Source organism: Haliaeetus albicilla, chromosome 19 (assembly GCF_947461875.1).
Source record: "Haliaeetus albicilla chromosome 19, bHalAlb1.1, whole genome shotgun sequence".
NCBI lineage: Eukaryota > Metazoa > Chordata > Aves > Accipitriformes > Accipitridae > Haliaeetus > Haliaeetus albicilla.
In genome coordinates this window covers 12240431-12254680 of record NC_091501.1, presented here as the reverse complement: position 1 = coordinate 12254680, position 14250 = coordinate 12240431, and the positions used below count along the sequence as shown (strand labels likewise).

At 41.1% G+C, this 14250-nt stretch overlaps 1 protein-coding gene and 1 long non-coding RNA gene across 2 annotated transcripts in view; one reads left to right on the top strand and one right to left on the bottom strand.

Annotated features, from left to right (window-relative positions):
- Nucleotides 1-118: 118 nt before the first annotated feature.
- LOC138690081 (uncharacterized) lies at nt 119-1484 on the bottom strand. Its single transcript, XR_011328881.1, has 2 exons — nt 310-1484; nt 119-225 (listed from the first exon to the last, which is right to left on the bottom strand). It is a non-coding gene; the product is annotated as an uncharacterized lncRNA (long non-coding RNA).
- A 57-nt stretch (nt 1485-1541) lies between these two features.
- KDM5A (lysine demethylase 5A) overlaps nt 1542-14250 on the top strand; it is a 51080-nt gene continuing 38371 nt past the window's right edge. Inside the window, exons 1-7 of the mRNA XM_069807655.1 lie at nt 1542-2027; nt 3926-4003; nt 5050-5172; nt 7396-7566; nt 8052-8186; nt 13442-13547; nt 14084-14172. Coding sequence (XP_069663756.1) covers nt 1863-2027; nt 3926-4003; nt 5050-5172; nt 7396-7566; nt 8052-8186; nt 13442-13547; nt 14084-14172 — 867 coding nt within the window. The 5' untranslated portion in view covers nt 1542-1862. The remainder of the gene's footprint in view (nt 2028-3925; nt 4004-5049; nt 5173-7395; nt 7567-8051; nt 8187-13441; nt 13548-14083; nt 14173-14250) is intronic.

Genomic DNA, 14250 nt, shown 5'->3' with positions numbered 1-14250 from the left:
GGTATGTTGGTTCTGAGTCTCCTGTTGGGAATACAATATACATACAGATACATTTCCTCAAACAAATCTGGTACAGCTTATCAGAAGAGAGACACAACCAAATAATAAAAGAAAAAAATGGCAGGAGTATGTAGAAATAGAATTTCTAGATACTGCTAAGGAAACATCTGCACTTCACATGCTTTTACAGTCATAAATGTATCAAGCATCCATGTCAGGAACCCCCTGCAAAATATGAGAAGACATTGCAGCAACACAATAACAATTGGTATATTCATTCAATGTTTTGTAAGATCAGTTTGCTCTTACGTATAACTTTTGTCAAAATTAGCTATTCGCATTGGAGCCATTTGTTTCCCGTATGTAAAACGTGGGTGACGCCTCTTCAGTCTGGCAGGGATGCGATGCAGATAAATGTATTTGCCTGTCTGAAGGTGATCTTGCAAGCCTCATGGCTAACGGGAGGAGGAACTTAACTTTTTCTGAGACTGAAACAGTGTACCAGGACCAAGGCTGGAATACACAGTAAGAAAAGTGAGATGTGGAGTATGGTGAACGCTGAAGGCAGGGTTCTGGTTGAAAAACCCCCCAACACGCAGTTCTTTTTGGAAAACCCAAGTTGTAACGGATAGGTGAAAGAGGTGCCGTGCGAGTCCCATCTTGTGAGTACTTGACTTTGGAAATAAAGATTCTGTATGGGGAGGAGATCAGCAGAGTGTCTGTAGGTAACGCGGGGGGCGGGGGTAGCTCGTGGAGTACTTCGCGCAACCTTGTTATCAATCGCTGACCGGGCTTCTGAGATCTGAATGGAGAAGCAGCGAGAGGGACGCTCTGGGCCCGCGATGGTGGAGGTGCCAGCAGAAACGTGCGCTGACTGCCGTTAGCCCCGGGTGCTCATTTTGATCACGCTCAAGAGCTGCCCCAACGGCAGCCTGGCAGGGCCACAAGCGCAGGCCCTGACGGCGGCCGCCCCCAGCGCCGCGGCGCTGACGGCTCAGTTTCTGCAGAAATGAAAAAGCGGAAGATAAGAACCCGCGTTAAGACGCTGGGCGCCAGCGGCCGGCAGACGCGGTCCGAGGACTCGGGCCCCCCGGCTCGCCGGGTTCCCCGGGCCCTGAGGGAGGTCAGGCCGCCCCCCGCCCCTCCCGCTCCCCGGGCCCAACGGCCGCCGCGGGGCGGGGCCTGCGCGAGGGGGCGGGGCTCCGGCCCTCCTCCTGACGTCCGGCTCAGACAATGGGCGAAACGGCCCTTCAGCACCGGAAGTGAATGGCTCGAGTTTCGTCGCACATTCCTCCGCGCCGGAAGTGGATGCGGACCCGCCCTCCTCGATCTCCCCCCCCCCCCGCCCGACCCCCGCCGTAGCGTGTCCGCAGGGGCTGCGGGCGGAGCAGTTTCGCTCTCGGTTCTAAAGGAGGCGCGTCTCTGGGAGCGGTGGGGCCGGGGGCGCGGCCGGCTCCTCGACGCTGGGAGCCGCCTCGCCAGAAGGGTGGCGGAGGGACTACTTTTTGGATCGGAAGGCAACGGCGACTCCCCCTTCCGGGGGAGGGCTCAAAGCGAGCCGCGTAACTTCCGGCGAGCTGGAACGCGAGCGAGAGGGGCTCGGCGCGGGGGGAGGCAGCCCCGGGGGACGGGACGACGACACTCGGCAGCAGCTGCCCCCGCCGCCCCGCACGGCCGCCCCGCCACGCCCCCCCCCGGCGGCCCTCCCGCCCGGCAGCCGCCGCCGGAGGATGCGCCTCGGCCACCGGCCCAGCCCCGCCGGCCGCCACTGAGGGCCCCCCCCCGGGCCGCACCTCTCCGCCCTGCCCCGTCGCGGCCCTCGGTGCGCTCCCCAGCGGCGGCGGCGCTCTCCCCCTGCGGCCATGTCGGGGGGCGGTGGGTCGCGCTATGCGGCCGAGTTCGTGCCCCCGCCCGAGTGCCCCGTGTTTGAGCCCAGCTGGGAGGAGTTCAGCGACCCGCTCGGCTTCATCGGCCGCATCCGCGGCCTGGCCGAGAAAACCGGCATCTGCAAGATCCGGCCCCCCAAGGTACCGCCGGCCTGGGGCCTGGGGCCGGAGACCGGGCTGGGCCCGGGGGGGGGATCGGGAGGGGCTCTCCGGGGGGCGCCGGAAGGTCTGAGCGGGCCCGGGGTCTCGGTGGCGGAGCGGTGGACGAGGGCACCCGGGGAGCCCTTTCCCCCGCTCCCGCTGCTCGCTGGGGGTTTCGTGTGTCGCCTTCCATAGGCCTCGGTGCCCGTGCCAGGGACACCAAGGAACCTGTATAGTCTTTGACCGCAGAGCTGGCTTTTGCAGAGGTTGTTTTCGAGCAGGTGAGAAGCTAGCAGCGCATGGCGGCGTCCGGGACTTCACGCTCTTTTTACTTTTTAAAAAAAAAACCAACAACCACCCCAACAGCCTACTTGTGAAAATTGCGAAGGCATTGTAGGTGAAATCAGGCGTTTGCTCCGGGAGGGGGGGGAGGGAGGAGGAAGGGTATTCTCTTTAATGGCTCATTGTTTAGAAACATAATCTTTAAACTGTTGAAAGAAGGGCCCCCAGCCTGCTTGTGCAGGGGAATTATGTTTATGCGTAGCAGTTTAAAAGGTGGAAGCTTAATCTCTCCGATGACTTGATCGTTATTTTGTGATGACTTGCCCTGTGACCTGGTAAACCATTTAGATGAGAACATCAGGCAGTTTGGCAAAAGTGCAAATGAACTTTAAATATGGCTGTAAAACAAGAGAGTTGAAAATACTGAGATGAGAAAAACTGAAAAGAAAGCATGTAACTGAGAACAACTTGGATACAGGGGTTACTGATTAGATTTCATGATCCTTCCTCTCCTCCTGACCTGTCCGGGTTGCTGGAATCTGTTTAGTTGGTTTAATGACATGGTGAAAACTTGACCTCTAAGGGCTTGCCCTTTCTAAAATAAGCAGAATGGCTTAGGTTGAGAGGCCACAAGAAACTGATCCAGATCGTGTTCATTGAGAATAACTAGAACTTTCCTGGCCGTTGAATGCATTTGTATTTCTCCATGATTGCTTAGCTGTTTGCATTGCAGGGTTTTGCAGGATGCATGCGTCAGGTTGATTTGCAACCTGCAATAAGTACTAAATCAGAGGCTTTATACTAACCTTACTGATTTATTATTCTTTTCCATTATTAGAAGCTGTAAATATTTTACGATTGTGCTTGAGGCCTTTATATGCTGAAGCAGTGCAAATAATAAATGCTTAGTGTAGCTTGTCCACCTGCAATGAGGTGTCCTTACTCTGTTGTATTTATTGCCAGGTAGACAATCTACTGTAACTTAAGCTTTCTTAAAAAGTACTAAAAAGCTGAATTATACTTGTTTTGATGTCATAACACAGTTTTGAGAGATAGGGCTAGGAGGCACTTGTGGTTGAACCAACTGCTGACTGTTTTGAGAAAGTCATTATTTAAGGCTGCATTTCTGTTAAAGAATTGGACTCCCAACTGGTGGTCTTATCTTTATTGAAATGACTCTAGACAAACATGAGAAAAGTTAGATGCATAGTAATGTGCTTTATTTAGTGTTTGTCACTGTTGATGGTGAGAATTTTGCAATGTGCAGGATATAGGGAACTTTTTTTTAAAGTAAATAAATAACCAACAAGCTACTGGGTATGTCTCATATTTAAACTCAGTATGAGGTAATGCATACTGAAATGCTTTGAACCTTATTTTCTTTTATATTTTTCATTCTGTGAGGATCTCTTTCTCCAAACTAAAATACTGTGGGAAGAACATTATTTTAAAAGCACAAGAATGTCATAAAAACGGAAAATGATATCACCAGTTGTACTGAGAAACTCATTTACTATTGGGAGCTTGTTTACTCAGACATTGTTAGGGTCTTCTCTTTTATGAGTTTTTTTGAGAAGTTTCTTGAAGCAATAAAATATCTTTTTGTGTCTGTTTAGGACTGGCAGCCTCCATTTGCATGTGAAGTACAAAGTTTTCGTTTCACTCCACGAATTCAGCGCCTGAATGAATTGGAGGTGAGCTTTTCCACTGTTGATATAATTTTGTGTTTGCACTGAGAGCAGTAGGTCTCCTTGCTTGAGATTTGCATCTTGGCAGGTTTCTGGATGGGAGAGACTTTAGAAACCCATAGACCACATCAGTGTTTATACTTGGCAGTGGCAGAGTTCATATAAAATAACTCTCCACGGCTTTGAGAAAAGTCTGGTTTTTATTTTATTACCCAAAATAACCACAAGAGTTTTTCACATTCAACTGGAAATGTCTAAAATGAATGCCAAGTACCATGTTGTGTAGTAAGAGCAGCCAGTGTCTAGCCTTCAGAGATCTACAGGCAATTAATTTTTTTTTCTTAAAATATTTACTGCTGTTCTGAAGCCTCTGGTTACCTTATACTGTCTTGATAATGCATTTTAAACCTTAAAATGAACTGATTTTTTTATAGGCTTATTATAGTTAATTTTATGATTCAAAAATGTATGGGAGCTTTCTTGAAAGCAGTAGAGTCTCATTTTGTCCTGGTTTTTCCTTTTCTCTACAAAATTTCTCAAAGCCTTGCTCTGTTTGTATACCAAAATGTCATGTATCATTTGGCTTGTAAATGGGTCTCCTTATGGAAAGTGATTTGAGTACTCCAAAAATACTCAAGGGAGGAGGCCTTTCTGCGTGGTTAAGGCATATATTAAAAGTGTTTGTAAATCCTGTCCGTCCCCGCCCCAATATATATTTTAATAATTGCTCTTGTGTTTCTCCCTGGAATGCTGACTTCTCATATGTATGCATTTTGGTTTCAAACCAAGAAATTGCTGGGTAGGAGTTTGGTTTATAGGCTTTTGAATGCAGAGAGAAAAGCATATACAATTTTCTGCTTGTAAAGATCTTTCTTTTTATCAATATTTCTATTTCTACGTTTTTTTTACATGACTAAGAAATACCTCACTTGCCAAGTTGCACTTTGAAAATGTAAACTCTATAAAAACTTCTCATGTTTTTTCTCAGGACTGCAAGGTATTGTCACACTTGTTTTGGGACATATACATTTGTCTTCCTTTATTGATTGCAGGCAATGACAAGAGTGAAGCTGGACTTCTTGGATCAGTTAGCAAAATTCTGGGAACTCCAAGGATCCAATTTAAAAATCCCTGTGGTGGAGAGAAAAATACTGGATCTCTACAGTCTGAGCAAGGTGAGTAAGCAATTGTAGACCTTGGTCAGATAGGGACCTTGTTTTTCATTCAAGCCAAGCAACAGGGAGGACTTGTTTTTACAGCATTAATCTCATTAATACAGAGAATAAATAAAAGACTTGAAAAAAAATAGTGAAAGAGAATTTTTAAATTGAATGGTTATGGCAGACATGTCAAGCACAGTTAAATCAATTGCCTTTGGTTGGATTCTATACAGCATGTATTCGTTACCTTGTATACAGCTTGAACATCCTGACGTCATCTGGCCACTTGTTTTTTAGTTCTCCTTTTTTACAAGTGGTAGAGCTGCAGGAGTTTCAGGTGGTTTTTGAGAAGGCAGCGGTATACTTTTGCGCCGTTCAGGTCCCGACCTAGCAATTCTGTAATGAATTGTTGTTGTAATTGCTCCCTCCTCTATCCCAACAGAGGTTCTTCACATGACATAAAGATGCATTTTTGAGAGTTTATAATGTCAACTTCTGGAATAATTATTTTAATTAAATTCCAAAACAGGCTAGGCTTAAGGCTGGCTAGAAATTTATACTACTGTAGTTGTGTTTGGTGTGGTTTTTTCAAAGTTTGCACACAAATAAAATCTCTGTTGCAATTTGCTTTTGCATTGGTAAAATATATGTACTGTTATAAACTTATCTGCTAAGGATGGATTGTTATTATAAATAGGTAGATTTCTTCTTGCAAGGTAAGGAATTAAAACAAGGTAGTTCTAGTGCTTCTAGGTTAGAGCATCAGTTTCCATTCCCCATCAAGATTTCTTTCTTTTCAGTAAGTAAAAATGTAAAGATCTGAATAGATTTTATTTTTAAGGAAAGAAGTCATAGTCTTTTGGGCAGTCTGGAATTGCTGATAAAATGCAGAGAAAAGCTCATAAAATGTCTTTTGGTATTTTTTTAAATTTCTTTTCATGTCTGTGGTGGTTTGCTGGGTATGCAGAATATCATAGTGGTACTGAGAAGTATCTGGGTCACTGTTACAGGCTAGAACATTTTAGTTGACTGCAGATACACAGGTCTAAGATTATTTAGTTACTTAGTGGCTTCTCTAGTCATTGTTCATGTATAGATAATTTTAGAAATCAATTTTTCATGTACATTTTGAAGATAAGTTGAAATTTAGGAATGGTTTTATTTAAAATGGCTTTTCTAGTACTTTGCTGTAAATATGAGGAAAAATAATGATCAATAATATTATTGTTTTATCTAAGTGTATCCATCTCTGATTATAGGAGGAATCAGAATTAACTAATTTATTTGTCACTGTCACAATTAGACTTTTGAATTTACCTCAGCCTCAAAAATAAACCATAAATTTCACTCCAGTAACAAAATGTTTTTGCATTGAGGTTTCTAACAGTCTGTGAAACATTAAGCATGAAATTTGGTCCTTGTGTAAAGAAATGTAATGCAAAACTACACTGTTGTAGAAATGCTATTAGTCTTGCAATAATATAATTGAAATTACAATCCATTTGGGTTTTAAGCTACTTGGCAGTGAAACTGTAAAGGGAAGGGAGGCAGTGGAAATGTGCCCAGTGTTTCTGAGGAAGCAACTCATATGCTGTTAGGATCATTGCTTGGAGGCAAATGGTCTGTTGTTTTTCATTCTAGGTACATGTTAGTTATATGTAAACAGTGATAGTTCTGTATGTGAATTACTACACTCAGACCAATTGAAGGCAGGTGTAAAAACTGGACTGAGTTAATTAGAAGGTAAATTCAGTTTTTCCTCTTTTTACAGTTCTCTCTCTGCCATTCAGGCTTTTGTGAGACTTTCTGTAACTCTGAAGTTGTGAGCTCCAATGCTCCCTTCTGCTTGGGGTCTGTTAGAATGGGCTTCGCTTCTGGCCAGACTTGTGTTTTGCATCAGAGTACAAGTCTCATGAGAGTTAACTTTTCAGTTTGTTCTGATGGTGGGGTTTGTATTCTTTCCAACATGTCATAAATCTTAACTGTTGGACTCCTCCTGTCTAGGACAGTACACAATTTCCATTTACTAGGAAAATTGTCATGTTAAATGTATTAAGTAATGAGGATAAGTAAGACCTTAGTTATTAAAGTACTAGTTCTTCAGGAAACAAAATCTAAATTCAGGATTCTGTCACTTAATAGAATCTTTTAACATTTGGTTGGTTTAATTGATTCTTGGTTTATGCAAGGTGGTGAGAGCAGCTCAAAACCCTTAACTTTTTTATTCATGTGTTTCAGATTGTTGCCAGCAAAGGAGGCTTTGAAGTAGTCACTAAAGAGAAGAAATGGTCTAAAGTAGCAAGTCGGCTTGGCTACCTGCCAGGAAAAGGCACAGGGTCGTTACTGAAGTCTCACTATGAACGGATCTTATACCCCTATGAGCTCTTCCAGTCTGGGGTCAGCCTTATGGTGAGATGCGTCTCTTTCATGATATGAAGAGGGGACCCAAACTGCATTTAGAATGCTACTTGTTATTGCGTACGAAACTAGGGCGCTTTTAGAAGCTTTAGCTATGTAAACAAACCTAGAACCACCCTCATACTTACCTGTGACAGAATAGTGCTAGAAGTTGTAATGTGACCTTATGTAGTTATTTTCTGATAGCCATTTCTTTATAGGACTGAGGCCAACCCTACTGGGAAGGAAAACAGGGCAAAAAATGATATGATTAACTGGAAAGATATCTTCCTCTCTCTTTTGATAAGCTGGCAGTTGAGATTCAGTTTCGTTATTTGAAGGTTGTGTGGATTAATTGTCCTCTTGTCCAAATGGCTTGTGTAATGCTGTGTGATTTCACTCATCCTGTTTCTTAGCAAACAGAATGATTCACAGACCATGAAATGATTAGCGCTGCCTGATCAATCAACCTGGTGTTCTGTGCTCTGATCCTCTAGGGCATCCAAAAGCCAAACTTGGACCTTAAGGAAAAAGTGGAGGCTGAGGACCTCAGCTCAGATGCCCAGGCTTCCCCAAAGCAGGCTTCAAGAATGAATGTTGTGCTGAAGAGAACCAGGCGTGTCAAATCCCAGGTACCCCTGTTAACTGGCTCTTACGGACAGAGAACACTTATTCTTTCCACCAGCGCGTCAGCATTGGCAGCGCAACAGCCTTTGGCTGTAGGAGCCTGCTCAAAAGCACCACTAGGAAGCAGTCTTTATTTAAATAAAATCCAGAGAAGGATGTCTGTCTGAGGCCTGGTTTGCTTATGGTAGATGCGCTGTTTATCTGAAAACTTTTAAAAGCTGCTTTTTGTTTATTGACAAGTGGCCTAGGTACCTTTCTAGTGAACATATCTGTGAAATCTAAACAGATAAAAAGCCATTTGTGAAATTATGTTGAAGCTTCTGCTTGTGCAAAGTTTGAAAAGTTTTTTAAAACTTTTTCAAATATCCCCTTTAGTTACACAAATGCAAATATGTGTAGATAAGTCTTTGTTAATTGTGGAAATTGCACTTGGGACTAATGATCTCAAGCGGGACAGACTGTTTTTCTGAAGAAATGAAACAGATATGTGGGGAGATGCTCAGTGATGGCTGGAACTGAATAGGATTTCCACAATTTTTCTACTGAAAAGCAGTTTATTCTGGATTAATGGTGTTACAGGAACTTCTGGTATTCTACTAGGTGATATTAAATCCTGGGAGTGCCCCCCAGTAAATTTCAATTCAAACTGAAGTGCTGTCACTTTAAATGCTGTATCTTTAGAAATAAGCTTGGAGGCTTGTTCTGATGGTTTCATTGCTTCTATTGCACTATTTAAAGTAGTCCTTTACCTTTTGAGAAGGATATCTATTGCAGGCAGCATCCTAAGGCCCTTTACAGCAGGTCTAGTGGCTCCCTCCTGGCCAGTCAGTGGAACATGAGTGAAAGCTGGATTTATGTGCAACAAACTACTTGCTTGATGCCATTCTAGACTTATTTTAAGCACCATAAAGTTTTTTCAGATGCTCTTAAACTGCTTTTTTTACAAATGCATCTTTCTTGTCACCGAGATATTTGAGTATCCTTTATAAACTTCCGTCTTTTTCTCTGATGTCGATTGATTTCGACTAAATTGTCTTTTTTTATCTGTTTTCTTAACTTACTGAAGCTGACTTGATGGTATTTATCCTAGCCATATAACAATGCATCACACAAGCAGTCCCAGCCTGTGATCTTACCAGATCTCTCGAATCATGTATTGTTAGTGAGCTATCCAGAAAAACTGAGAATGCCACAGGAACTGAAGCAGTCATTCATTATGTAGAATTCTGCTTTGGATTTGAACAAATCTCATGGGATAATGCCAGTGTGACCTTTTTCTCATACATGGTATAAAAGCATCACTATGTTATTAAGATTCTGTGGGATCTTTTCTCCTGCTGATTTTGGTAGAGTAATGGTACTTCACATTTCTCTTTGTTGGAAAAAGTGATTCTGGTGCAGTACAGCTGCTTCGTTTCATTTAAAGGGGCTGCATTTCAGAAATGAGAGGTGATTTTATTTAGATTGTCTGCAAAAAGTAAATATAGATATATATATTTTTTTAAATACCTTTTACTAGGCCTGTAGCCATGCTATTTTTTAAGCATTACAGTTATTAAAATGGCTGAAAGGAGTTCTCTAATGCAGGAAAATCTCAACCTACTTGCATAGCCAGGAGAAGTATTTTTTTGGCTATGTTGGAAGCTATGTATAACTCTCAAGTCAACTCCAGAACTGTATTTAGAAACAGAGATTTGTCCTCAGTGGCCCCAAATGGTAGAGGTGTAAATATCTGGGGAATGCTGAGAAATTGTTCCAGATTTCAGTGCATCTCCTTATTGTAGACAGGACTCTGTTTATTGTTTGAAGTGCTTACCTGCAATTGTACCAGAGATTGTCTAGATAGTCTTCAGAGAACAGGTAATATGCAAGTAATGTAAAAACCTGCTAAATAAGAAATGTCATTCTGCTCTAGCTGAAACATCTGAATGATTTTTGTGTAGTGTGCTGAGTAGTCCAGTGCCTGGGTAGTGAGCTTGCGTAACTACACTGACATTGCGTCTCAGTAGATTTCTTCCAAGTGCTAAAAGTACTTTCCAAAAATGCTCTGCATCTTCTTCTTGCAGATAACTACCTAAGAATGGGTGATGAATAAGGAAGCATAAAGATAGTAATCAGAAATTACTGAAATAAACAAAGATCCTCAGCAGTAGAAGGGTGCAGCAGACTTTCAAAAAGCAAACAAAGCGAAAAATGAAAGAAAATAGGGAATGAGAATTCTCCGTTGTGAAAGATGGGTTGGGAATCTTTGGATACTACAATCAAATGTCAGCTGAATACATTGTCTCTGAATAGGAAGAGGATAATTTGGTGATGAGAGATTCTGCTCAAAAATAAACTTAATGCTTCATTCTTTTTCCCTTTTCTCTGAAGAAAGCGATCACAAATAAAAACCGGAGAAGGGCAACTGAATTACTAAAGGCTTTTAAAGAAGAGGACAACAAAAGGTAGAATGAATTCAGGTTAGGAAAAGAGAATACACTTAAGGAAAGGTTAAATTTAGGAGAATTTTTCTTTCTTAGAAAAGGGTAGTGTATCTTCATAGATGATCTGTTAGGATGTATTTTAACTGGCAAGGGATTTTTCTAAGGAGGTTACATCATGATGATTTCTGGTAGAGAAATGCAGTACTGGAAAAAGAAGACAATGAAGTGCTGTCTTTTCAAAGGATATTAACTTAACATCCAGAGAATTTTCTGAAAAGTTAAAACCAATTCAAAGTAGTATATCTGCTTTCAGGTTTCTCTTACAAACGATTGCAGAATAACAGAATTAATAAAATAAGGTTCCATTTTTTAACTTGAAAGATTTCCTTCCATGGGAATAATCCTGTGAAAAAGGAGAACTCTGGGAGATGCTGACAAATGCCCAAAACACGTAAATATTTTGATTCTTGGTTGTAACTATTCTGGTCTTGCATATGGGGGGTGGAGGGGTGGGGATGCAAATGTTGATGAGGGTAGGACAATAGAATAAGATAGTGTGTGAATCCAGTGTAACTGGATTCGCCCATATACAAGAAAAGCCTTTGGGTTGTGCTTGCAGTTGAGAAGGTAAAAGAAAAATACTGAGAATAGAATCACAGTTTAATCAAGTTCATTCTGCTTATATGGAAAAAATATAATGCAAAAGTGTGATGAAGTTTTGTGTTGTTAGCAATGAGAAAATGGCAAGAAATGCAAGATTTCTGCTTCCATCCGTTCACAGTTTTGAGTTTGGTGTTTTTATACAGTCTTAAAGGACACCACGGAAAGAGTACTCACTGAGGCTTCTGAATACTTTTGGTATTCATGCCTTAAACTATCAATATCCTGTCAGTGTTCATAAGGTTATATAGGAATCTGATTTTTAAAAAACATTTCCATTTCAATATCCAACCTGTTCTTTTTGAAAACTGTATAGCTTTTTCCATCTGAGTGTGAATGGATTGCATCCACTTAGGTCTAGTGGAATGCAAGTAAATCTGGGTGATGGTGTTCTGAAAATATATTTAGGCAATGCATTTTTAAACAAAGCTATAGAACGGAAGAGAGGTTGCTGCACATTAATGATTTACCTTTAGTAAATATGATAGTAAATTTATTTTTCAGGTAGCATTGAGAAAATTATCTTAGGTCGCAAAAGCAGGAGAGAAAAATTGTGGAGACCTTTCATACATGTTGGTGAAATGATGGAAAATTGTACTGTGCTGAGAAATGTAATGTGGGTTGATTCTATCAGGTTCTGTTAGTTGAGAGAATGGATGAGCTGTCAATGAATTTCAAATGGCAACTGAGGGACTATGAAGTCTCCAGGTGGTAGGCTATCTTGTACAGCAAAAAAGTCACTGTTTCCTTATGGCTTGTTAGCCAAAAAGTGAGGAGCTTATGAGAAAAATTTGCCAGTTAGCATGCAATTTCAGAGCGGGCTTACAAAGTTGGTAACATATCTCTAAAGTGAAAATAATTTAATAGCAACATAGAATTCATAAATGTTCAAAATTAGAATATCAGCAATAATCAGTTTGGAAAGATGCCAGTTAGCATACTGCATACACAGTTCAGTGGGAACAGGGACTCTATCACTAAAAATTCCTTAGAGGAGTAATGCCTAGGAAATTATATCTCTCTTTAATGTGTTTCAGAAGCAAGAAAAACAACTGATTTAGGCTGAATAAATGGAAATCATCTTATTTCTTTTAGCTTTATTGCAAATGCATTTGAACTTATTTTAAGCACTTTTTTGGAAGAGTTTTTTGCGATTTTTTATTAAAAGCTGTGAACGCATGTCACCCCAAGGGACCTTGTTTCCTGCATGATATATCAGGCCATAACTCTGTGGAAAATAACAGATGAAGTATCATTGGGAAGTTACTTGAAGAATGATCTCTTTAGGATTAGGTGCGCACCTTCAGAATTGATAGATTTGACGAGATCTTTTAAAATCAGTGAATTTCAGGAGGAAGATTGTGAATGATGAGAGTTTAGTGGCCTACTATACCAGGTGAGAAAGAGTTTGCAAAGTATAAGGAGGCAACATAAAGAAAAATACCAAGGTGATTGTGTTGCAGATAAAAACAGAATATGGAGGTTCTTTTTGTTGTTAGGTTAGTGGCAATGATAAGAAAATAACGTAGGTTGGTGATGGAAAATGGGAAGAAGTTCAGTTGAAGAGAACACTTCAGGAAACAACACTGGTAGGGGCATGGAGTTGTCACCTATTCGGTCTTTTCATCTCTGATTTTGAGATTGCAAGGGCAGCAGAAGTAGCTGTGATCTCAGAGTGGTACTCATAACATTTCATCACAAACCCTGGAGCAGCCAAGCTTCAGGCAGTAGGTTGGAACTCGTTAGTGTCATGTGTATGTGTCTACTCAAGGAAGCAGATAAAAAAAATATCTGTTGAAACAGTGTATGTGTTAACATCCAGGCACTTGACTGAATCATGGTTATTTTGGAAAATACTGCTGTGGCAGCGTTCTTATTTATTTTTTGCTAAATGTCAAACCTCGTTCTCTTATTTGCTGTATGGTTGACTTTCCGTAGTTTCTGTAATACTAAATGGGAAATAATTTGGGAGGTTGGGACAAAAATGCTGTCTTTTATTCCATTTGCATTTGTTCATTGACTTTAGGAACAGAAAATCGTGTCTTTTTATGCCTCTGTTTCCTTTCTTTTGATGAGCAGATGTTGTGGGAGAGTGGAATATAAACAAATTATGAATAGACCTGGAGGGGAAATACTGATGCTTTGTGCTGATGTGGTCTTGTTTTTGTTTTTAGGCGGAGGCAGGAGAAATGAGTAGAAATACTGAACTAAAGAAGCTGCAGATCTTTGGAGCTGGACCCAAGATGATGGGACTGGCACTGGGAGCAAAGGATAAAGAGGGTAATTAAATCTTGGGCTCATAGCTGTTAAATCTTTCTGAATGTCTCTAGAGATAACATTAAGAAGTAAGCAAATCATTGTAACTGGAAAAAGAAAGCTTAAGTATTCTAGGGTTTCATTCATGAGAAAGATTTACAGGGTGCTTCATGTAACTTGGCATAGTTTCAGCTCTTTATGTGTTGTATAGTAACAATAACAATTAAGCAGCTGTTGCATGAACTGAGTGACTGGAAGGGAAAACAGGATTTGACAGTACTGAAACTGATTCTACCAGCTAAGTGCACAAATTATGAGTGTAATTCACTCTGTTTCATGAGGCAATTGGGTTCACCTGTGAGGATAAGCAAAATATGTTTTCCTAATCCTTGTTGATTTTAAATTGGCCAGGTATAACAAGGCATTTTTGCTTTCTTTGAACTGTCATGTAGTTTCTGATATGAAAGGCAGGGTTCCAGGCTGGATATCTGTGTTGTTTTTGCAAGTTAAGTCTATCTTGATGGGATACCAATAACATTTAACTTTTATTTTACTTCAAGACGAGGTGACACGAAGACGCAAGGGAACCAGATCAGAAGCATTTGGAATGCAGATGAGGCAACGCAAAGGAACTCTTTCTGTCAACTTCGTAAGTTTGATTCTTTGCAGTGATTTCTCATAATAAGAAATTAATTGATTTACTAAGATTATTTTTTTTCTAAACCCC